Below are 24490 nucleotides of genomic sequence, written 5' to 3'. Positions count from 1 at the left end.
TGTTCAAAACACAGCCTGCTCTCAGTCCCTGGGCTTTTTTTTATGCTTCCCGTCTTGTTTTTGCGCTTGTTTTCTTGCAGCTGCCTCGTTTATTCGTGCTCCTTTACGCGTTCTTCTTTCCTTTCTTAAACCAACCGATTATCAAACATAGAATGTGGCTACTCACCGCGAATTACGCACGATATTTACTACTTCAGAGCAACGCCTTTATTTGCAGCATCCCGCCTCGGTTTGCTTATTAATTTTTTTTGGACCATGGACTAATTCTACAAAGACGTATAAATGCACCCGCCATCGAGGAGCTATCGTGCGTTTCAACTACGAGAGGTAAGAATGTTGTAACGTGCAGAAAAGTCGCGGTATGAATGCGTTATGTCCGTGCCTTCCTGCAGCAACTGCACAGCAGCTGCAGCTAGTCGTCCCGCCTGGATTCTTTCCCGTCTACTGCCATCTCACACCGTGCATACGACAATCGACTCCTGCTGCACGTAGCTTTGCTTCTGTCTAGGCAGCATTCATTGTTTGTTCACCGTCTGCCGGCGACCTCTCAAAATGTTTTGCGCAGAATTTCCTGCAGCAACCACGTCGTTTGACTTCCTTATATATTTGTAAACACTTAACACATTCGACGAGGTTTTTGCGTTCCGCTTTTGTTTTGGGGAACCACAAATCATTACAAGACACATGAATATTGGTATTTACAGTAGATACCCTAGTTTCTGTTGTTATTGGGTCGCATTCCTCGGAGTTTACTAGCTATTTTTCATGTATTGATTGTTTATGAGAAAAGAATTGTTATGGAGAAAAAAAATATAGGGGTGAATTGTTATTATCCCCCAATGCATTTCAATGGGTGTTAATTATATGCCAGTTTTGATTCTTGGTGGGCCGGCCTAGTCCCAATACACCGCGAACAGCTTGGTTTGTCTGTACAGTCAACAAACAAGTTGTTCAAATAGATTCGGTCATCATCAGACTGGTGATTGTCATTTTTAAAATCCTGATTGTGTAAATCCTAGTTTTGGAATCATAGAAGAACCTCCACATTAGAAAATTAATAATTCCCGGAAATATTGGTATCAAAACACTCTTGGCCATAGACATAAAACAAATCCGAGTACCGGTAAGTAAACCAAGGACCCCTATGTGCCTTAAATTTGGTTCCTAGTGAAGGCTCTATTGATGCTGAAGTAACACTGCTTTAAATGGACCAGCTTGCTTTACATAATTTGGGAGTGTCACCAAAAACCCAAATAAAAAGTAAAAAACAATGACTTTTGCTGAATTCACACTGAAACAAGTGTGTGTGTTTTTTTTTTTTGTTTTGTTCTCCCCACCAGGTGCGTGGGCCTTGCCTGCATCGTGGCCCGGGCGCTGCTGGCCATGAAGGGTCCGGGCGACGCAGAGAACCGCCGGCTGCTCGGCCTGCTGGAGGCGGCGCTGGTACGGGAGGCGCGTCTCTGGAAGGCCCCCGTCTTCAAGGGCGGATGCGTCCAGGTGCGTTTGGCATTCAAGGACCTGCTTGGGAAGACGGCGGCGTATAACGCGCAACGTAAAACACAAGTTAAAAAGTCTTTCAAACCTTTTGACTCCTTAGGGTGCTGACATGTCGTCGTCCCAACATCAAGACATGATCGTGTGGCTGGGGGGCATGAACAGACGCTTCCACTTCTGTCCAGAGACCTTTGCATTGGGCGTGTGCGTCCTCAATCGGATGCTCTCCACCGTCAAAGTACATGAATTCTATTATTAAAAAAAATAAATCAAATACTGGCTCACGGTTTAAAGGTACGGATTCCTGTGTCCATTTTGCTTTTAGGCGCAGCCAAAATACTTAAAATGTATCGCTTTTACCTCCCTGGTCCTCGCTGCCAAAATCAACGAGGAAGATGAGGTAATGAGGCACTTCAAAAGAAAGACACACGCACACGTTGGCGCTACTTGCAAACAACACTTTTATTTGTTGTTGGCCCCGCGTTGGAAAACAGGTCAAAGGTTCGGTCAGCGACTTGGTTGCACAGAGCGGCTGCAGCTTTTCCACGGCGGAGATCGTTCGGATGGAGCGCATCATTCTGGACAAGCTGCACTGGGACTTGTACACCTCCACGCCCGTCGACTTCATTCACATTGTAAGATCGTCGTTAACCAAAGTTTTTGGGCTTTTTTTTTTTTTTTGGTTGAGACTATTTATCTTTCCGGCAAAGATTTCTCACACGCATCTTGTAACATCAGGCGGTGATTTGTCTAATCTCCCGCCGTGCTTCCTCCAGAGCCGTTAATCTCGTCAACCTACATTTCGTGCATAAGAATCAACAGCAGATGGGAAGTTCTTAAAGCCACAATCTCGCCAGAACAAAATGACACTTTTCCCATCTTGGATTAAAATAATGCCCTTTTCCCACTGTATGGTGCCTCCTTTGCTCTGCTCTATTCATGTTTTTTTTTTTCTCGACAGCAAAAGAGGAACTACCACTGCTTGCTGGTCAAGTATAGTACAGCTAGACGTGGCAAAAATAAATACACAAGCTAACGTTAGATTACCCTGTTGTTGCTGTACTATACTCTGAATTATTATTATTTTTTTTTTATAAAGTCAATGGAAAATCTAATCCAGAGTTGTTGAACTGGAAAAAACAAGCAAAGCAAAACAGTTGGAAAAGTGGCATTATTTTGTTGAGGGCCTCTCCCAACACTTTGCTTTAAGTATTACAAAGACTTCAATATAAAGAGACGCAATATAATAACAATTGAAAAAATAATAATACAAAATAAAGATTTATTTTTTTAAATATATATATACTGTTCAAATAAATATTTTTAAACACTCTCGACTCAGATCAAACAATATATTTTCCGAAATTTCTTTCAGCGCCAATAGAATCGATGGATAATTCATCACAGACGGCTCACTATGACAACAGTGAGATGCTGTTGTTACCTCTGGGCCATCTTGAGAAGGCAGAATTCAAACAAAAATAAAGCGTTTCACTCCCTTTAAATCATCCACTAAAATTCCCACTTGAGAGCACAAAGTGAACATGGCTTATAACAACGCAGCTCCTCGAGAGATGAACGCCTTGTACCTTATCCATCGTTGGACCCAATAAATGTCCAGAATGTATGAATGTCCGCTTCGGTGAATGTATTTTCATACCTTTTCGGCCCGACTCAGACTGGGTGTGGCGCCTACGGCCAGAGCACAGAAAAGCACTGCACATACAATACGATACAATACAAACGAGCGCATCAATGAGTGAAGGTGTGATGAGGTGGTGGTGGGTGATTGGTCATCCAACCTGATGGAACGCCGCCGATGTTTCGGGAGAGGTCCGGGATGATTACGAGGACAACAATATGACATCATGCGCTTTCGTGTTGGTCTCATCTCCCGTCGCAGTTCCACGCCCTGCTGGTCTACGGCCACCCGCACCTCATTCCGTCCATGGGGCGTCAGAAGAGGCCTCCGGGCTTCCAGGTGGCGCTGTGGACCAGGCAGGTGCAGCACTGTATGGCCTGCCACCAGCTTTGGCAGTTCAAGGGCTCCACGTTGGCCTTGGCCATCATCACCTTGGAGCTGGAGGCACTCACGCCCGACTGGTTCTCCGTCTTTACGGACCTGCTGAAGAAAGCGCAAGTAAGGAGAAAAAAAAAACTGCCTGCGAGTTCATCTGAACTGTTTTCGCCAAGCAAGAAGACACTTCTGTTCAGTTTGACACCCAGTCCTCAAAGTGGGATCCACCTTATACATTGTGGTGCAAATCTGACATCATGCTAGCTGTAGCAACTTTCACGCGTGCACAGCGAAAATACAAACCAGACCAGTGTGAACATTGGCAAACCAAACTGAAGTGCGCTGCTTGGTGGAAACATTTACCCAGAATGACTTCAATTAACTTATGAATGAAGTGACAATGGTTTACCTGCAATGGTGATTTCCATCCCTTGATATTTATCTTTCTGCTTACGAGAGTCTAAAACTGAAGCTACTTCCAACGGAGATGGCACATGCTGGGTGAAATGAGGCACTCAAGAACAAAAAAGTGCTTTGTGATGCCAGTCGCCAAACATGACACCAAGCCGGCACTCGTGAAGTCAATTAGTTTGCTCAAGACATTCATTTTGAATTCTGGTGACTTCCCATCAAGGTGGACAGCGTCGAGTTCATCCACTGCAAGGAAACGGTGGACGAGCATCTCCGCAGCCTCGAGTTCTCCCTGCCCGCCAACGCAGTCTACATTTTTGACAGCACCAACGCCTACGAGGGGGAGGTGGACAAAGTCCGCCCCCCCTCGCGCCACCTCCGACGTAGGATCAGGAAGGTACGATCCGCGGACCAGCTCCGGGACTCGGATGAGTACTACGACGGTTTAAGGCGTTTGTACGATGAAGAAATGAGCTTGAAAGCGGAGGGGGGCAGCGGAGGGGCGTCGCCGTTCAATTCTCCACAGGAGAGCGCCTCGCCCTGCCCACCGCTGCGCCCCCCGCAATTAAGTCATAGCACATTTGGGCCAAGCATACTGTAAAGTCATTTCGTTTTTTAAGGTTCGCCGCATTTTGTACAAGTTGCAGATGTCGGTGCAATAACCTTCTACGTTTGAAATCGAGTTTTAAATGTTGACTCCACATTGCATTGGGTTACTGTTTTTAAGTCCTTGTGAAATTATATGTGATGCAATAAGCAGCTGGTTGACTGAAGAGCGGTCCATTTCAGTTCTCATTTACTATTTTTATTTTTTTTCCACCCGAGATGATGTTTGCCCCGAAAGGATTTTGCTTTGTGTGAAGGATAAACCCGAGGTGGTCATGTGTTTGAGTTCAGGAATGTTTTTTTTTTTAATGCTTTTGGCAGTTTGCTTGTTCATGAGGCGCTCTGTATTAACCACGGCCAGAGTCACAGTCGCACTTTTCAAGACTTTTAAATTAAATTAACGTTTTTATTTACCGGTAATCACATTTATTTGACCAATATCAACTATTTCTTGAAAATAAGAAAAAAAAAGCTTTACTTTTAAGACTTAACGATACGATTGATTTTTATTAATTATTCCACTAGTGTTGATTTTCTTATTAAGCACCACAACAAAATCATGTGTTTCATCAACCGCTACACTAATCAAGCCGTCGTTAAATGCTTCTATTTTGGGATGAAGTGTCCCATTTGATTTTGCTCACGCTCTTAAGCTCTGTCATCATGTTACTTCCACACAAAAAGAATGTGTTGTCCGTAAGTCTCACAATTTACTGATCTGGTCCTTTGTGAATATGAAGTGGTTACTGTCCTCAGAGTGGAGCCAAACTAGTGACCAATGTTCTTCCTCACCTCCCCAGGCAGCTATACTCTGTTATCTTTGTTTTGTCTGTACCACACAATAAAGTTTCAACCTCAAAAGTCAAACGTGTTTTCAGTTCTCAAAAATCACGCGGTCGGTCCAAAATACACTGTGAGCACCGCTCGGTGATGTGGAGGGAGCAGATTGTACTGCTGGATGAGGTCCAGTGAGCCGCGGTTGGCGCTGCGCACACAGAATAATAATGGCAGTGTTGGCAGCGAGGGCCTCCACAAAGGTTGCTGCTCACTATTTGTGTTGTCCTCTCCGAGCTACCAACTGTATTCCCTAAGAAAAAAAAATAGACACCTTTCTCTTCATAAAATATTTGGCACTCTCTAGGATTGAGTATATTAACACCCCTGAGGCACAAAATGAGAGAATTTAGTTTTCAGTCAACAGATCTAACAGCCAACAAAGGTATACTGTAAAATAAACGGGTGTATTAATTCATTAGCTATGTGCAAACACTGATTATTAAAAATGCTAAGTTATATGAACTGCAGAAGATTTTGTGGGGGAGGACTGACTGGAAAAGCCATTTCTTTTAAGCATAGAACACGATTTTTTAAAATATGTTCTAATTATTTTGTTATTATGACTTCAAGATGGTGCCGCGCGAGTGGCTGCCTTGACAGCAGCTCCTATTCTTTTTGTTCTTCTACTTTCTTCCTTTCATCACTTTGCTGCTGTAAATTGGGGATTCCTCCATTGTGAGACAAATAAAGGTTTTCTTATTCTTACTATTGTTAATGTTCAGTTTTTGAAACTTTAATTGAACAAACGGGCTTATTGTGACTAAGAACTGTTTTTTAATATTTTGGTAAATGTACTTCAGGCCCTATTTTCTTGATTCATCTGATGTGGATTACAATTAACAGTTTAATTTGAGCTGCATTTATTGTTAGAACCTGATGTTTAATTTTTTGCTTAAGCAACGTAACAACAACATAATTGACGGGTGTCTCCAAAATTCACATCAATCAGTGTAAAAGCCACTTCTGACTCAAATGATCTCCATTTTTAAAGAGATGTTTTAAAATCAAGTCTAAAGGAGACACACCGTTTTCTACCAAGTGTCTTCAATTTTGAGGAAATGCTGTTGTCAAAATACTGTACTAGGAGGACCAAGTAAAATGTTGGAAGTTCGGTAAATCTTTTGCCTTTCAACACAAATCCCTATTTAATGCATTTTCTACATATTTCAAATTACGGTATCTCAGTTTCTTAATGGGGTCACCTTGTGCTGTCGCTGTCAAGTGAATGTACATGAAAGTTATTTCTTCAAATGAGGAAGTTTAGGAGTCAGGGCGGTGGGGGTGGCGGGGTTGTTTACAGCCAGCTGCAGGTGCCGTTCGCACATACAGTGTACACAACGGAACACACTGTCAACGAACCATAATCATCTCCTGTCAGACACTTCCTCTGCAGACAGTGGGTAGGACTCCACCCACCCTGCCCCGCCCCCGCGCCCCCACCTCTGGCAAACACACACAGAGCTCAAGTCAGCACGGTTGGGGTGGCGGGGGAGGGGTTGAAGAATACTGTGCTAACGAAGACAGGCAACATTGTGGGACAGCATGTGCAGGAAAGGCGGGGAAGTTTAATGTTTGCATTTATTTCCAACAACAGTAAACACAGCTGCTCTCGTTCTTCGGCAAGCTGAGGCTTTGAGGTTTTCCTGAATGTGTGTGTGTGTCTCTCTACTGCCTTCCTCTACTGTTTACAATAATGTTTCTGTTATATCGCTCATGGACTTGTTACAATATAATACTCCCAAGACCTTTTTGCATAGTAGGTTGAGTAAGCTTTTACAATATTCACATACACTGAACTAACATGAAAATAACGATAATAATTATTTGAATAAGCACACCTCTCTACATTGTTAAAGACACTGCAGTACCAAACAGCATCAAGCTGTTCATGAGTTGATTTGAATCTCTGGTGTGTTGATTAAAAAAAAAAAAAAAAAGAAAGGACTCACAAAATATTCATATAAAGTGTCCAAAAATAATAATAATAATAATAATAATAAAGAGGGGGAAATCCTGAATAAATGATGGCCATAGTTGTCAGAGTGAACACTCTCACCATGCGTCATCACGGCTTCATCATCATCATTGGTCCATGTGCACAATGTCAAGATGGAATGTCAGAACACAAATAAACATGGTATTGGCGTCGTCGTTGCTGTTGTGATGGAGGACAAATCCGTGGTCATGTGTGGGGGAGGGGAAAACGGCGGCCATAAATTAACTGGAAAAAACAAAACAAAACATAAATGTGATTAAATAAAAACAAACATCATGGGGGGATGGGGGGAACAAAATGGTGATGTGTGTGTTAGTGAGAAGGGAAAAAAAAAATCAATGATGAAATCATTCAAGCTCACTAGAGGGCGCCACATGCTACCACATTCACGGGTGAGGCGTCAGCTGAGGACTGCTCGAGATTAGACGCTGATCTAAAGCCAGATGAGCGCGAGTCTTTATGTAAAGCTCACCCTCCCTTTAAATTACAGTCATTGTGAAGTCTACACGTTTGTCAGCAAAGGCGATGCATTGTCTATTCTGTAATGTGGCCAAAACATCACGAGCTAACAGGAAAACTCGATTGAACAGCCTTTCCATAGATTGCAAGTCATCATGATGTGTGCTTTTGTTTTTGACGTCTGGATGACGGATGTGCCGTCTGTCCCATTAAGATGACTGTCGGACTGCGATGAACAGTTATGACTCGCAGCAAGGTCGCAAACCGACGACGAGGGCCTCAGTGGAAACACGACTATGACTACGACTAACAAGAAAATCCTGTCTGGTGTGTATGTGGACACATGATAAGCGGCGCATCACGCATCGTCAAAGGCACTTTCACACCGTGCGCAAAGATTGTTTGAGCGGAGCGGGCGTGTCTCCGAATTATAAAGTGTGAGGAAGGAAAAAAAGGGAGAGGACAGGAAGTGTCCAGCTGAGGTCACAGCGGCGATAGCTTCCCTTCGCATATGCCCGGAGGCTTTCTACGGAAATTCTAATGTCTGGTCAACTCATACAGGGCATTCAAACTGAAGGCTAACACGGTGAGCCCAAATGTCAATGATGTCCTTCTACCGTACGATGAGATGATGACGGATAAGAAAGGAAAGGAAGAAAAGCACGAGTGTTCCGACGAGAGGGAGGAGCGCATGCTTACTTTTTCTTATCCTTGTCTTTCTTGAGAGGCTGGGATAGGGAGAGTGTCTCGGCGGCCACCTTCTTCCTGTTGAAGGCGTTCATCTCCTCCTCCAGGTCCCGCCGCTTCTCCTCCACTTTCCTCTTCTCCTCCTGGTGCATGCGCTTCAGCTGCTCAAACTTGTCGTGAAGCTGCGGGAGACAATTAGTAGAATGACACGGTGCGGACATAATGATTGGCACTTGTCATTTCACCGACAGGAAGAAAAGCATTTCCCTTCATCGCTTAAAAACATTTTTGAGGTCACTGTTGGCTCGCAATCCGCGTTCGATGTTGTTCTGCAAGACACCGACCTCTCTCTCTTTCTCTTTTAGCTCTGCTTCCGTCTCCTTGACTTTGTTGACAAACATTTGTCGCATTTCTTCCTCTTTACGCTGCAGGTCTCCCAAGAACTCTTTCCTCTTGGCTTCGTAAGTCTCCTGAAGACTGCAAAGAGGACGCGGCGGAATTAATTCGAGACGGCCTGACGGGATTTGGTGGTCGGTGTGATGCCCTCTTCCTTCTCCGAGTACCTGAAGGGCTGGCTGTCAGGATCGGTGTCTTTAAAGCCCATCTCTTCCAGCTTGCAGCGTCGGTAGAGCTCGTAGTGGCGGGCGTGCGTCTGCTCCCTCAAATCCTCCATGTTGACTCGAATGAGCATCTCCCGCAGCTTGACGAAGTCGCAGTGGCTCTCGTTCTCCACTTGAAGAAAAAGACATGAGAAACGACAGTTTATCACGGGCCTTTTATTACTGGACCACGCTTCTTCAAATGGTGGCTGTCCCTTTGGTAGATGTTCACCAATTAGTTGCCGCATGCCTCATCCACTTAACTCATTCAGTACCAGCCACTTCGAGACCGAGTCTGAAAAGACGTTTAAAAACATCTTTGGGAGTGAAGGAGTTAAATCAAAACCCCTCCCTCAAACACAAAATGACATTTTCATCCCTCAGGAAAAAAAACCCCCCCTTAAATTCTCTCAGTTCACAGACACTATTTTTCTCAAATGACAAAGAACCCGTTTCAACTTTATTCCAAAGCAATAACAGCACTCGCTCACTCCACAACATTGTGTGGGTCCGCATTTACGGGGCTCACAGTTTTGCCCGCTTCACCCCAATTCTCCACAACAGCTTTTTATATCTCGTTTAAAACATTCATTCATTCATTTTCCGAACCACTTTTATCCTCACTAGGGTCGCGGGGGTGCTGGAGCCTATCCCAGCCGACTTTGGGCAGTAGGCGGTGGACACCCTAAACCAGTTGCCAGCCAATTGCAGGGCACACACAAACGAACAACCATTCGCGCTCACACCCACACCTAGGGACAATTTGGAGTGTTCAATCAGCCTGCCATGCATGGTTTTGGAATGTGGGAGGAAACCGGAGTACCCGGAGAAAACCCACGCAAGCACGGGGAGAACATGCAAACTCCACACAGGGAGGCCGGAGCTGGAATTGAACCCGGTACCTCTACACTGTGAAGTCGACGTGCTAACCACTCGACTACCAGGCCGCCCCTCGTTTAAAACACAATTTTCTAAATGTATGAATAACAGTGTTTCATATCCTTCCAAAAATGTGTTGATAGTAATAAAGGCCTGCCTCTTCATAAGCAAATTAATAGCCCAGGCTAATATTTTAGTAAATACCGTCCCCGTGTCTGCGAATCAGCACCACGGCGCAACAAATGTGAAATAACACCGTGGTTTTATTGCTGGGCCTTTGCTCCCGCCAAGCATTTTCCATCGCATTCCATTCGCCCATCTGTCACACTGTGGCCCTCCCCTTCCTCTCTATCTCAGTCTCAAAACAAAAAAACAAAAAAAACATCGCCATAAAAACATCCCCGAAAGGAATGCGGAGGGAACATCCTCGGGAAAAAAAAAAAAAAAAGCCATTACACACCGCTGAGGAAACTGCAGTTCGTAATTTTTTTTTTTACATTTAAGGGGGAAATGAAAACGGCTGTCAATTTTGTGACGGAAGCTCAGGTTTGTGAGAATGAAATCTTGAGAGAGCCCGTAGTTGAAATCCCCCGCCCCAATCCACTCAATTATAAAAAACAAACAAACAAAAAAAAAAACATACCCAGCCATGCCTACTATTTATTCAACTTCAACGTAAAACAAATGCCACATAATTTGAAGAGGTTTTAAACAAAAATATTTTCATAGTGGTTCAAATGTTTTCAAATTTTAAAACGGTGTGCCTTACAAAGGCTTAGACTGTTCCTTTCTGGCTGGAGGAAAATGTAATGAACCATAATGAACCAATTGTTTTCCGTCTTATTTTAAGCACAACCGGATTAAGTTTAATTGGCAGGATGGTGAAAGGGTGACTTTGTCCTCGCAAACAATGTGTTCATGCAGCAAACAAGTTCAAAAACCAGACAGGATGGGCTGTGCGGCGGATTCACTTGGGCGACCGAGCGCTCTTCATTTATATCATTCTATTTGTGCTGACCACAGGCTTGCACGCGCACACAAACTGCAAATAGAAGCGTGCAACAGACTGCTCATGTAGTTCAGTTTCACAGATGACCAAAAAAAAAAAAACGGTTGTCGGCCAAGGAACCAAATGGCAGCTAAGTGCTTAATAGTTTCCACGTTTGCATACAACACACAAATGTCCGGCTGGACAAATAGCTGAGAAAACATCTGGACCTCAGAGATAACATTCTTCAAGGAAAGCACACACATAGACGCTGACAGAAACCCAAAGCCTGTTCTCCAGTCGACAGTCCTCCTCCTGTCCTTCCTTCCCTCTGGGAAAATTTCTCATGGCTTCTTGCAGAGCTTAGCATAACGCATCGACATGACATTTGCCTTGCACACATTGTTTCCGCTCACACAGAGCCTCCTTTTCACATGAACATGCTGTGTATGAAACATGTTTTATGATGGCTGAGTGACCCGTTTGCTCGTGACATTAAAAGAAAAAAAAAAAATTTTTTTTGCAGACTAGTTTTCATTTACAGTGGCAAGCTTGTAAAATCGTAATATTTTTCAAGAGAAAAAAAGGCATGCGCATTTTGGAAATTTAACTGTGAAGCGCTTTTACACGTCGTGTTTTTTGCTGCTCAATGTAGAAACTGCCGAGATATAAAATCAATAAAATTGAAGGAGAGAGGGGGATATCATTTTTAAAGTTGACCAAATCCGTTTTCACATTTGATTTTAGATTCGACTCCTTACTCCCACTTAACTGCTGTGCAAGGGACGAGGGCAAAAGAATCATGGCATCTGCACAAAGTATCCAAGCTGCTCATCCGCTGATTAGTGTTGAGCCCGTCACTCGGCATCAAGTCAAAGTCACAGCTGTAGGCGTGGCGCAAAAATATCCTTCAGATGATAATGTCCTCTGCTAATAATATCACTTTCACACCAGAAGCGCTCTAGTTTCCACTGCAGGTGCCCTTCTCATGCAATTGGACTTGTACAGTTCGAAGTTTGAACATCCGTGTCGTGCTATATTTTCGAGACATCTAACACTGACTTCATGGGGTCAGCACCATCCAAGGGGATTCGATACAAGCGCTGTTTGAACACAAAATCCTCCTTGACAGAGATAAAGTCGCGGTTTGACTGACGCTGACGGGGAACTATAAATGTACCATGTGTATTGTGGTTGGAGTGTGCCGTGGTTTGGAATGACACGACCATCTCTTGACGGGGAGAAATCATTTGCGCGGCGTACTTCCATAATTATCACATTTTTCATTTAATTGCCAGGGTAGTCATGACGACCGGGAAAACCAAAATTGACAGCAGCAGGGAGTAGTCGGGACTGATACTAAGTGCACGTCTCAGGGAGGGCAGACCAAAAGGAAAATGCTGACTTTATTGGTTTTAGTGCTATAAACTACAGTCGTGGGCTTTCAAGTTTTCTTGATTCAGGCTGTAAACTTGAAACCTTAAAGCTTCGGTATCGGAGCTGGAATACAGGCGGTATAAAAGGGGCCTCCAATGTCGTGTTTCGCCGAGAAACACGACCTCTTCGCGCCCACAAACAAACACGCGACGACGACCCAGCCGTTGCGTGCACTCACCTTGCACGACACCCCAGGGGTACTGTCTGGCCCTCACCGTCTTGTTCCCAACTTTAACTTCTTCCACGCTTCCCACCACGGCAAAGGGCAGATGAGCCTGCAGACACAACACCGGTTGCAGCGTCACTTGACGTCATGCCGAATGAAGCCTTCTCTCACATGTTAGCTACTTCAGTGTCTTGTGCAGCAACGCAGTGTTTGGGGGGGCGGGGGGGGGGGGGGGGGTGGACAATATAGAGGCTGTTGAACTACAGCAGGCATCTCTCATTCAGCCCACATGAGAAAGACGCACGAGCATGTGGTTATGTGTGCCGCACCGCACTTCTGTTGTTCATTTAACATGCGGCTCAGTGGGGGCCCGGGGGCCCTATTTTGGTGTTCTGATTCAACACATACTTTCTCAAAGCTACGCTTCGTCAGGGGTAGTCGTGCCCAACACGCAACCCCAAAAATTAGGTGGCGAGTTGACGCCCGCTGGCTGCCTGGTTTTTGGTTTAGCGGAATAAGATGGCAGTGATGTCACTGGCTGCGAATAGATGGGGAAAGTAGGCGAGGATGAGCCAGATGTCAAACCAAACGCAGCTTTATTTATCCAAGAGGGAATCTTTTTCCCCCCCAAAATGTTTTTACACTAAAACGTCAAGATTTTAAAAGGCGGGTATAAAAAAAAAAGAAAAAAAGATTTTCACCGCTTTATCCAAGAGGGAATTTTTCCCCCAAAAATGTTTTTACACTAAAACGTCAAGATTTTAAAAGGCGGGTAAAAAAAAAAAAAAGAAAAAAGGATTTTCACTGCTTTATCCAAGAGGGAATCTTTCCCCCAAAAATGTTTTTACACTAAAACGTCAAGATTTTAAAAGGCGGGTAAAAAAATAAAAATAAAAAAATTAAAAAAAGATTTTCACTGCTAAATGACAAGGTGGGAATATGCTGGAGTGTTTCCAACCACTTACGTTCATGGAGGAGTTGATCTCGCTGACGGCTTCGTCGTCTGTTGGGAATTGATATATCTGGACGCCGTTGCTCACCAGCTCGCTCATAATCTTGATTTTGAATTTGTGGAGTTCGCTCTTGGAGATCGTATCAGCTTTGGCAATGATGGGAATGATGCTGACCTGGGGGTGGGGGGTGGGGGGGGGGGGGGACGATTAGAAGTGTGGCGGCACTGCGGCACAGAAATGAGAAAAAGTCTGACGTGCATTCTCACGTCTGATGATGATCGTGTCTGACAAGATGTTTGCACGAATCGACCCTCAGTGCAAAGGCAAATTATTTAAAGTGAATTACAAAGAAGATAAATGTGCTTGCCCTATTCACAGGGCCACAAACAAACGTGCAGCGAAGCGCAATCAACAAGCTCAGACATCACCACACGCATGAAAACAAACCCCGACTGTAAAAACAAACTGCGCTTCATCTCCAATGTACATCACAAGCTCCTCAAATCTCCCCACTGGGAGGACACCAAAGATTCCCACCAAGCCGCACATCAATGCTTCTCGGGAGTCACATTACAAGCGCTGCAATATTCCCCAGATCATTCATTTGGAGCAGGGCATCGTGCTTAAACCCTGAATAAACTTAATTTATTGCAATACATTGACAGTTTGGAAAAAAAATGTGTGTGTGTGTGTGTGTGTGTGTTTATGTATATATATATATTTTTTTTTTGTTCAGGGGTTGTAGCTCGCTTTTTCCACCGTGTCACTTTTACCGCACATTTCCCGAAGTTCCAAAAGTGGTATCAGAGAGTGGCAGTGTGTGTCGGGCCATGACAGTATCGGATGCCGTCAAAGGCAATTACAGCCGCATATTATTTGCTTTGATCACCATTTATATGTGACGTGCGGTGTTGATTTCATCAAGTGGATGATCATTTGGGCCTCAATGACCATTTAGAAGAAATGTTGAATACCAGGGAGCGTGTGCAGTCATCATTCGTTCGAATAATTCTACAAATAGCAATCAAGTGGAAAAACGGAGTCAGATATTTGGTATTATAGCTTGCGTTGAACGGAGGCAAAGATTTCCCTGCCGTTCTTTGTTGGGTCGCATTACATAAAAACTTCAACATCAATTTGAGGGGCGTGACAGAGGCGGGGAGCGCCATCCCACGCTGGGTTTCATATAAAAGGCATGGGTGTAAACAGAGATTCTGGATTCCGAGGAGGCAGCCGCACACTGAAGACTTCTGGGGTCACCCAAAATAAACGGGCATATTTGGGTCGACCAAAAACACGAAACCGGCTGTCATTTCATCCTAAAGCACAACCAAACTGAAGCCATGGGGGGTGTTTTAAAGGTTAGTGGAGGAATGAATCTGGGTGCTGAGACAGTTCCCTAGAAAAGACTCCCTCTGTCATTTAAGAACAAAAATAGGCTCATTGTGAAAGAAAAAAAGATTATCTGTGTTCCTGCCTCTAAGCAGCACACTCGGCTCAGGATGCAAGGGAAGAGTGTGCATGTGTGTGCGTGCGTGCGAGGGAGGTGCAATTTTTATACTCCGCTAATGAGGAGGAAAAAAAAAAAACAATCAAAAGACGACCAGCATTCCAGGATGAATTTTGTTTAACCTTGCGTTCTACAGAACCTCCACCGTGACGGTAATGTTGGATCGGTCACGGCGACGACGGCTTACAATGACCCGTGCTGATGGGAGGGCCATCGGAAAATGTTTCTTTTGAATCATAGGTCAACATATGCTTATCGTAAACACTGTGACGAATGGGTCCTTTATTTTGGGAGAAAACGCCAGGCATGTAGAAGTATCACAGCCCCCCCCCCCCCCCCCCCCGCCGAGATCACTCAACACCCACTCGCATTCACATGAAACAAAACAATATTTTTCTTTCGCATTGTGGGGAGAATAGTCAAACGGAGATGCTGAGGTCGGGGGGGGGGGGGGGGGGGGTTCTCTGTGGTACCGAAAGAGGCACTGTTAATTCCCTCTTCACTAGAATGTTGACTCAAGGAAAACACGACATCCGTCGTGGGACGTTAAGCAACATCAACAGATAAAAATACATACTCGCGGTTCGTCATTTCCAGGCAGTGCAAAGATCGGCGACATTTATGACACGCTAAACTGAACGAAAGAAATGCCTGAGCATTTTTATTATTATTTTTTTTTTTGCCTCGCTCACAAAAGGACGCATGAAAAGTCCTTTCGAAGCAAAATTTGGCTGCGGGATCGAGTCATTGTTTTAAATAGCAGCAGAAGACATTTGGCAGGGGGGGGGGGGGGGGGGGGGGGGGGGAGTGCAGCCATGCGTTGCTAGCCGAAGTACGCCAGCAGGTTTTGGTCACAAGCTGACCATCTGCTTTCTTCTGAATTTATTAGCGCCGCATCTCCAGACACAAAGGGGATAAATCTACCACTTTACAATGCGTAAATCAACGTTAGATTATAGATGTGCGCGCTTAAGTAACCATTCTGCGCCGGATATCAGTTTCTAGCAGTGAACTTTCGGGTGTGTGGAAATACATGAAAACGCTCCTTGAGTTATGCAGGAGGGTCCCCCCCCCCCCTTGCATTTTTCCATGCTGCATTCTCTGCGGCTGTGGTGGTCAAGAGACAGATGGATTTATATTCATCATTGTAATAAAAGTAACATGTTGGCTTCGAGAAGGACACCAATAGGTCGCCTCCGTACTAAATTCCCGACATAATATGATGCAGCAATTGAACAAATGTCTTTGGGGCAGTTTTATTTAACTTCCTCTGAGCTTTTATTCCTTTTCAGAATTGGCGGGCTGGCTCCAATGTGCAACCCCCCCCCCCCCCCACATCCTCCATAAAGGAGGCGGAAGCCTGCAAGTTTGACTTGTATTCCTTTAAAACTGCGAGGACGAAAACAAAACCCTGGCAGGGAGCTCAAGGGGATGAAATGCACACCGCTCTGAGTGAAAGGGCATCGGGATTTTGCTACAATGATTCTGTGACTTGCTAACAATGGCCCGACAGTGACTAAGACTGGTTTCGCGAGGTTACCTTGCTGTCTAGTTTCTTCATCGTCACCAGGTCCAGGGACTTAAGCGAGTGTCCCGTCGGGGCGATGAAGTAGAGGCAGATGTGGATCCTGGTGTCGTGGTAGTTGAACAGCGAGCGCTTAATCTTCAGCTCTTCCTGCAGGTAGTTTTCAAACTGAGTGTCGATGTAGTCCACGATGGGCTTGTAACTGTGCCGGAAGGACACACACAAAAAGCTTTCATGTCTTTCGGTTCGAGCAGACGCACGTGCCCGCTTCGATGTGCAGTTCTTTGCCAAGATTTCAGCTTGAGGCTGCACAGCTGAGCGTTGGATGAGACTTGTGTTGTGTTATTTTACCCCCCTCTGAGCTTTCGCTCGCAGGGCCAGAGGGGGACTTAACAGCCACACCAGTGAGCGCAGTCTGTATAATTAGGTGCGTTTACTCGATCTCATGAAGTCACAAGAGACGAACCACAAATCTGCCTCAAGACAACGGAACGGCTTGACGTCGCACAAGTTGGAATTTGATCAACATTTGCAGTAGAAATGTGTCTTATCACAAGATACAGGGTGGGCGCTACTTTTACTTTTTCTTTGGCTTGTGTGGGGTTTTTTTTTCACAGAAGGACAGTGGTGTGGAGAAAAATGTCAGGCAAGGTGGAAGTTTTTTAACGACACACCTTTGAGGCACACGACCACAAAAATTCCTATTTCCATGTTAAAATATGATGGGGGACAGTTTGAACTTGAAACATTTTGTTTTTCCTGGCAAATACCATATATGACTCCATTATCTCCAAACGCCATCTTCACAGATATCCCTTCACACGCATCTTCAATCTTCTTTTGTGGAATGTGCCGGCGCTGACCTTTGAACGCGCTTTTGCCGCGCGCTGCAGGGTCTGGCCTTCGGTGGGCCACTTGAACGTGGCCTACAGAGGTGGCTGCTCTCAAAGGGCGTGAGAATGCCGCTTGCTGGTTGCGATCCAACTCTTGAGCAGAGGGCTCGGTCCCTCGACGAAATGTAAAGACTTCCTCCCCCGCCGCTAACTTTGTATTATTTTCAGTCCCGATGGGGAAAGAAAATGTGCGGGAGCGTGCACTGATTTGATGTCTGCTTTTTTTCATCTGGACGCGGAACAACACGAAGTTATCGTGGCAACCACTCAAGAAAAATAGTTGCTGAAAGAATTCAAATATGACGATGGCGATCATTTTTCTATCCGAATATGCTGCCGGATTTGTCTTTACTATTCCAAGTTTACTGAAGGTAGAATGGCAGAATAATGTTTTAAAATACTTAAATTCTTTTGAAGAACGAATAAGTTGTTTGGTTCAACTCCAAATGGGACCGCTTTTAGAGCGTTCCAAATTTCAAGTATCAAGTACAACTTTATTGTCAAATGTGCTGTAACATACAACACAGATTAAATTTTCTCCCTCTTAACTCATTCACTCCCAAAGACGTTTTTAAATGTCTTTTCAGACTTGGTCTAGAATTGGCTGGTACTGAATGAGTTAAACAGACAATAGACAACAAGAGGAGCCGCTGCGGGTGCCCGCGCCGCCATCAAAAGAACACTTAACATAAAATGACAAAATAATACAACACAACACATAAAACAGACAGTCGTGCCATGCCATCTTTCCTCCATTCGCTTTGTTGTTTGAAGCACTAATAGATGAGGTTCATTTAATCTTAAAAGGTAACATTTAATGCCTTGAGAAAAAAAAACCTTATATTTAAATGTTTCTCATTGTTCCTTCATCCTCACCTGTCGTCTTTGTTGATCTGGTCGCCGAAGCCGACGGTGTCCACAATGGTGAGTTTGAGGTGGACGTTGCTCTCCTGCAGGTCATACGTCCGCGGGCGCAGGTAGACACCGTTCTGGTAGTGGCTGGCCTCCTCATTCTCAAACATGGTGTTGAAGAGCGTGTTCATTAGCGTCGACTTGCCGATGCCCGTCTCCCCTGGGGACGGTCGGAAGTCATGTAATACAGCATGCATACAGGGCAACACGGAGTGCGTGGGGCGTTCAATAGCCCGCAGTGGATCAATACGTCTGGTTTGAAACGCAGCTTTTAGTTTCACAAAGACGACTCCGACTTGGTCTTTAGTGTCGTGCGAAATATTCAACGGCTAACGCACTGTTGATGTTGTAACTGACCAAAGAAATTTGACCATGCAGCATATTGTGGGAACGCTGAGAGTCAGGGCAGTCACCGAATGGTATTGTGAAACAAAAGCAGATGACCATACATAGTCAAACAACAGGAACTATGTTTCTAAAATACTGGACTGGAAATGCTAGAAAAGATTGCCAGATTCATCTCAGGGTTTTTGAAATTTTTTGGTACTCAACTCGGGCTGAATGCGTTTGAAAAATGTAATTGTAATCTCCCCCCTGCCCCCCATCAAAATTGCGATTCTTTTTTCAAGGTCCTCTTCACATGTACGGAAAATGGGGGGAGGCTGGAATGCATTAGTGGCATTTCAATTCATTTTAATGGGGGAAAATGGATTTGATAGACAAATAAATTCATTTGCAAGCTTGGTTGCATCATGAATTCAACGCGATAACCAGGGTACAACTTTATTTCCTTACCTACACAGAGGATGTTAAAGCAAAAACCCTGCGTGACCGATTTGCTGACCAGTTGGTCGGGGAGGCTGTCGAATCCAACATGGCCGCCCAGATTGAGGCTGCGTTTCTCTTCATTCTGCGGCACACACATAAAAAGGAGAACATAAAACATGAGGGAAGAAAAGATATTTGTAAAGAAACTTGGATACAGCTCATATGTACCATCGCGGACTTTGATGTATGCATGAGACTAAACACATCAACATCATCATAGAGACAGCCAATAAGTGAGCACAAAAAATCGTGTCAGAGCAGCAGATAAGAACCTTGAGATGAAAGAGGCTACAGGCTAAGCGCTGCTCATCCAGCCAGGGCCACCAAAACGGCCGCATTCTTGAACACTGATGTCACAGCCAACGGCAGCAGCCTGAGAGCAGAGCTCGGCTAGACGTGACCGCATTGGCAACCTTCGCATGCATGACGGCGCCTCATATTAAATCAGAAACCTGGAACGCCGAGTCGTGGACTTCGGTACATGGCCATAGGTTAGGAAGCGCAACAGACGAGAGGTTTATGAGAGGAAGCATGGACTGGAATGAACAGTCAAAGGTCATCCATCGCTGAGGAAACAACAGTGCCCGGGGGCAATGTGTGGCTTAGGACAACAGGAAATGGCTGCAGGGAGGGGCCGTAGGTGGCTTCCGGCGAATTAGTGCCTAAACTACAAGACAATGATGGTGATAGCCTCTATCACCAGTGGTTGTCTACAAGTGGGTGTGAAGGGGCGGGGGGGGGCAGAATAAAAGATGATATGGAGAGGATATCAGATTTCATGCAATACTGAAAGACAGGTATTGCTTTTGGCCTTGCCCCTTACAGACAAAATCCATTTCTCTGCGGTGTCACTTTCTGTCCAAGCACAACCACATCCCATTAGCTGGGGTTCTATTTGTCCTATTTTATTGGTACCATTCATTTCGACAAGCACTCAATCCAAAATCTGCCATTTGCCAAAAAAACCACTCCAGAGCTTTTGTTCGCTTTGATCAGACACTTTGTAAAGATAATAAACTGCCTATGTTCGTGGTAGCTAAAATAATTATTTCAGGCATTAAACCAAAGGTAAAAGAGTGTAAGTGGCATGACTAATATCCAGACAGCATTCGGGCTTGAATAAACGCTTGATGATGACCAAACGTGGAAAAAAAAGCAGAAGCAGAAGGAAGAACTAAGAGGTATTACCATGGGTGGCCATATAAGCTCCATCTCACCACCCCCCAGCCCCCCACGCATCACACACACACATTTAGCAAGTTCTAATGTTGCCTGGGTGATTTGCTTTAACTTGCCAGGGAACGTTGCATGAACTGAGGGTTGCTGGGGATTCTTCCCTTCAGATACATACATTCTGCCATGGTTGAAAATCAGGAAGAAGCTTTCACTGTGCAGATGACAATACCAAACGAGCCAACCCAACATCCGTGTTGTGGAGTGCCCTACCGGAGGACAGGAGCTCAAACTGTTAAGAACTTGATTTAAAACATATTCTTTGTGTGGGGTCTCTAACAATTTTAAAAAAATCTGTTCAGATGTTCAACAAATGCCTCTTTACATCTATTACATAACTAGTAATTATTTTCCAAGGCTTATTCCAGAGCGGGCTGATGTGGCTGCTTAGCAAGGTGGAAAATGAGGCCCAACTGGACCGCAACAGGAGCAGCATGAAGTGTCGAGAACAGATGTCGGATCAGGGAGGGCTTCTGGAGACCCTTCGGACATAATTCATACGTGTGAGGGGAGGACGGCAACCGATAACCTCGATGATCAAAGCGCATGCACGTCTTCAGATGAGAATGGCGAATGTTAAGCGCTAAGAGCGGGCACTTCGGGCGTTCTTACAGTGGGTAGAGTATGAGGGATGACACAAAAATATTCATCTCTGTTCAAAGACTCAAGAGTCCTCCCTTCCTGTTCCGCAATTCTCACGCGTTGCCCTCGCCCCGCCCCCCTCGCTCATCTGCGGCCCACAGGAAAGACAAAATAAATGAGTGAGGGGGATTGTTTAACCAGACATGTTTATCTTGGTGAGACTTAGCAGACACTATCGCGGAACTGAAACGGATAAAAACACAAATCATGAGCAATGAATCACTCCCTGCTCACCTAAAGAATGCATTTAAAGTATAAAAAAAATACAATAATAATAATAGTGTGAATCTATAGAACAGTCAACGAAGCAGAAAATGACGCCTGGCTGGATGCACGACAATGTGGTTTTCCACTGACTTACTGACGCTTATGGGATAGGATTGATTGGCTGGGGAAGACGAGATTGCACAGTTCAGAAGCCAAAACAGCATGTGGAAAAGATTGAAAGTGAAAATATGCAAGTGCAATGCAGCCTTCCACTTGTCCTTAGTGATGAACAGAAATTAAATCATATCCACGCGCCAGATCAAATATTTGAATGAGCTGCGCCAGTGACTAGTGAAGGAATCCACCATTACAGGTGGTCTTCAACCTGCGCTTTGTCCCACAGTGCAGCCTCGAAAGTCAAATGTACTTTTTTTTTTTTCTTTCACCAAAAATTTGCGCAACCACATATTGGAACTTCCAAAGGTCACCAACCCCCCACCCCCCCTGAATTTTCAATGACATAACTTCTCACGGCCCGTTGTTTTGAAAAGCAATTGTCATTGTCGTTATCTGAAGTCTTTGGTCCGTCAAACCAGATGCTCGTTTGATTGGAAGGGCTCACGTGACGCCTTGGTAGTTGCACTGCGTAACTTATTTATCATAATAACTTAGACCCTCAATCCAAATTTGCTGGACAACATTATCTTGAGGTCTACTTCTCAAGTTTTGGGAGCCTTTGACCTCGTCCATACATAGGCATTGACTCATTCGCATAGCGGCGGCGGCGCTGATCTCATGCTTCATGCACAACATTGACTCTGACAAGCCCGCCTCGGGGCGCCTGTGGCATGTTCGCTCAATAAGCACCGCAATACATCACCGATGGCATACGAAATCCTGCATGCGGCGCACATCGTCTGACCCGAACGTGTTCAATAATTAAGTCCTTGAAATGCGTCTGAGAAGTCGTCTTTGTGTAAAAACAAGTTGGTTTGCAGTCCGTAGTTGCAAAGCATATTGTGGCATGGCATGACTCCGCTGTCTCTTGCCTTGAGTTGTGCATGATGATAATTCCAGATTGCATGCCAGGCCTAGCGGGGAAAGAGACAATGGTCTTCAGGGTCAGTAAGCGCCCTACATGGTGACCATGTTGAAGGGCTTTTCCTTATGTAACAGCGGCACAGCATGCTTGGGGACCAGAGAGTGCGGTGGGGTTCAAGACCCTCCTTTGAGCAAATAACAAGTCAAACATGGGAAAAGTGCTGTAATTTGGATCTCATATTTCACTTCTTGTTGGGGCTCAACAACTGCATCAAGTACTGCTTAATTTGATGCTAATTATTCTGCAAACCTGACATGCTTTGTGTGTTCAAACATCACTGGAGGGTGCTCAACGAGTAGGGTGCTGTTATGCATTGGCCCCCGTTCGACCCGAATCAATGAGAGAAAACAACAGTTGCGGGGTTATTGGCTGCATCGATCGTTTCGCATGGCCTACAAAGTGATGCAGAAGCTCTGCGACGCGTGCCGATGACACGGCCATATCAATGGCCGAGTGGCCTTTACACCAACGGTGTCGGTATGTTCAATATGGTCTCACTTAGTTCCCAAAAAGAGACAGGAAGCCAGTTGGGCCCCAGCTGTGTAGCCGCTACTGCTGCCCTGCTGCTCTGCATTCTCACCCCCCCCCCCCCCCGCCCCAATCAATGCCCCAATTTTATATTCCAAAATCTCAGTAAGCAGTACTATGTTCTAGAACAGAAGCTCAGCAGCACACACGGATTCTGATCCTATTCCTTTCTTTTTGTTTCTATTTTTTGCACAAACAAGGAGTAGCCCAGAGCTTCCTCTTAATCCCTTTATCCTTAAAACTCAGTCTCTCTCACTGTCCACTTCATAAGCATGCATTAAAACTGTCAAGAGGCCCACAAATAACAAGGCATATTCAGGACACATTGAAATGATACAAATTGTTCCAAATGACAAGCGCAAAGATGCGATGTTATCAAAAAAGAAAATGTTGGAGATCAAAGTTGTTATTTTAGGAGAAGAGAGTTACAATTGTACACAATTCAAAAAGTCACAATGTGATGTGAATTAAGATTTGGTTTTTCAAAGAAAAATAGCCATTAATAATGTTAATATTATAAATTATATTAACGATAAAAATGAATAACAACAAGTTATAAAAATTATGAAAAAAACGGTGCACAGTTCCAAAAATGTCGCAGCGTGCAAGGTGGAAATATTACCACAGTACAATCGTTAATGTCATGAGAAACACTAATACAATGTGACATAAAGTTATTATGGTGATACTTGGGAATGTTCAGTATATTTTAAGTGGTAACTGTACTCAAGTATTATACTGTATATTAAGAAGCCATGAACAGAGCGCTATAAGTGTGATGAATTCCATGAATTTGTCATGCACAGCAAAAATTGTGCTTTGATTTATTGACACCAATTATGTGAATATATTAGTAAATATTTCAGATACATTCCTGTCTTTTATGGCAATCTGAGACATGCACAAATACTGTACACATGTCCCCCCCCCCCCCCCCCCACACACACACACAAATAATTCATAGCGAAAGATTAAATGCATGTTGGCAGGTATTAGTCAAGAAATTGGCATGCGGAGGATCTTCATGATGCACTACAGCAGCGGGCAAAATTGGAACAGATACCTGCGAGCTAGCTCACATTCGTCATGGACTCCAATGCAGTCAATGTTAAAAAAAAAACACCCACGCCAATAACGCACATAGGATGCAAGTATAGATCGCTTGCAGGCAAATCTTCACGGAAAAATAACTTTAAAGAGGCGTCGTTTGTTTGGATAAACCTGCTTCCACAGAGCACTTTCATCGTCTGGTGGGTTGAGCCCCCACAGACAGCCCCACATTGGTGGCTCCTAAGGCGGGGGAGAGGCTTAGCCGCACACCCGTTAACACTCTCCGTAAATCACTATCGCGACCGTTTTTTTTAGGGAGCGTCATAGGGGAAGACGCCACCCTGGGACGCAAGGTTCACTCACCGAAAACACGTCCACGTCCGTTGCAGCCATCGTGCGGAATGTGCGGTGCTTGGGCGTGCAGCTGAGTAGGACCGAATGAGAAGTGGGGGGCGAAAGAGGAGCTGCCCTCGTCTCTCGCTAATGCTCGCCTGCTGCTGACATACGAGACGAAGAGAAAAAAGGAGAGGC

The 24490-nt window shown here is 44.8% G+C and overlaps 2 protein-coding genes across 4 annotated transcripts; one reads left to right on the top strand and one right to left on the bottom strand.

Annotated features, from left to right (window-relative positions):
• On the top strand, nucleotides 1–3121 carry ccni2 (cyclin I family, member 2). Its single transcript, XM_086130498.1, has 5 exons — nucleotides 1–327; nucleotides 1341–1497; nucleotides 1598–1732; nucleotides 1820–1894; nucleotides 1989–3121. Exons 2-5 carry the CDS (start codon nucleotides 1384–1386, stop codon nucleotides 2277–2279), a joined length of 615 nt encoding a protein of 204 aa, XP_085986624.1. The 5' UTR covers nucleotides 1–327; nucleotides 1341–1383; the 3' UTR covers nucleotides 2280–3121.
• Nucleotides 1938–24490, bottom strand: septin8a (septin 8a). 3 transcript variants are annotated; one of them, XM_086130495.1, is made up of 10 exons: nucleotides 24323–24490; nucleotides 19165–19279; nucleotides 18334–18529; nucleotides 16580–16766; nucleotides 13542–13703; nucleotides 12589–12685; nucleotides 9071–9239; nucleotides 8852–8984; nucleotides 8520–8689; nucleotides 1938–3619 (listed from the first exon to the last, which is right to left on the bottom strand). In XM_086130495.1, the coding sequence occupies exons 1-10, from the start codon at nucleotides 24350–24352 to the stop codon at nucleotides 3451–3453; spliced, it is 1428 nt and encodes a 475-aa protein (XP_085986621.1). In that variant the 5' UTR covers nucleotides 24353–24490; the 3' UTR covers nucleotides 1938–3450. The 3 variants fall into 3 exon arrangements, with proteins under 3 accessions (XP_085986621.1, XP_085986622.1, XP_085986623.1); XM_086130496.1 differs by having other exon boundaries at nucleotides 1938–3616; XM_086130497.1 differs by lacking the exon at nucleotides 1938–3619 and adding an exon at nucleotides 6911–7586.

Source organism: Hippocampus guttulatus, chromosome 15, assembly GCF_054856545.1.
Source record: "Hippocampus guttulatus isolate MCC_2025c chromosome 15, RoL_Hgut_1.0, whole genome shotgun sequence".
NCBI lineage: Eukaryota > Metazoa > Chordata > Actinopteri > Syngnathiformes > Syngnathidae > Hippocampus > Hippocampus guttulatus.
Note: the sequence above shows the minus strand (reverse complement) of the source record. Positions and strands in the feature narration are given on the sequence as shown.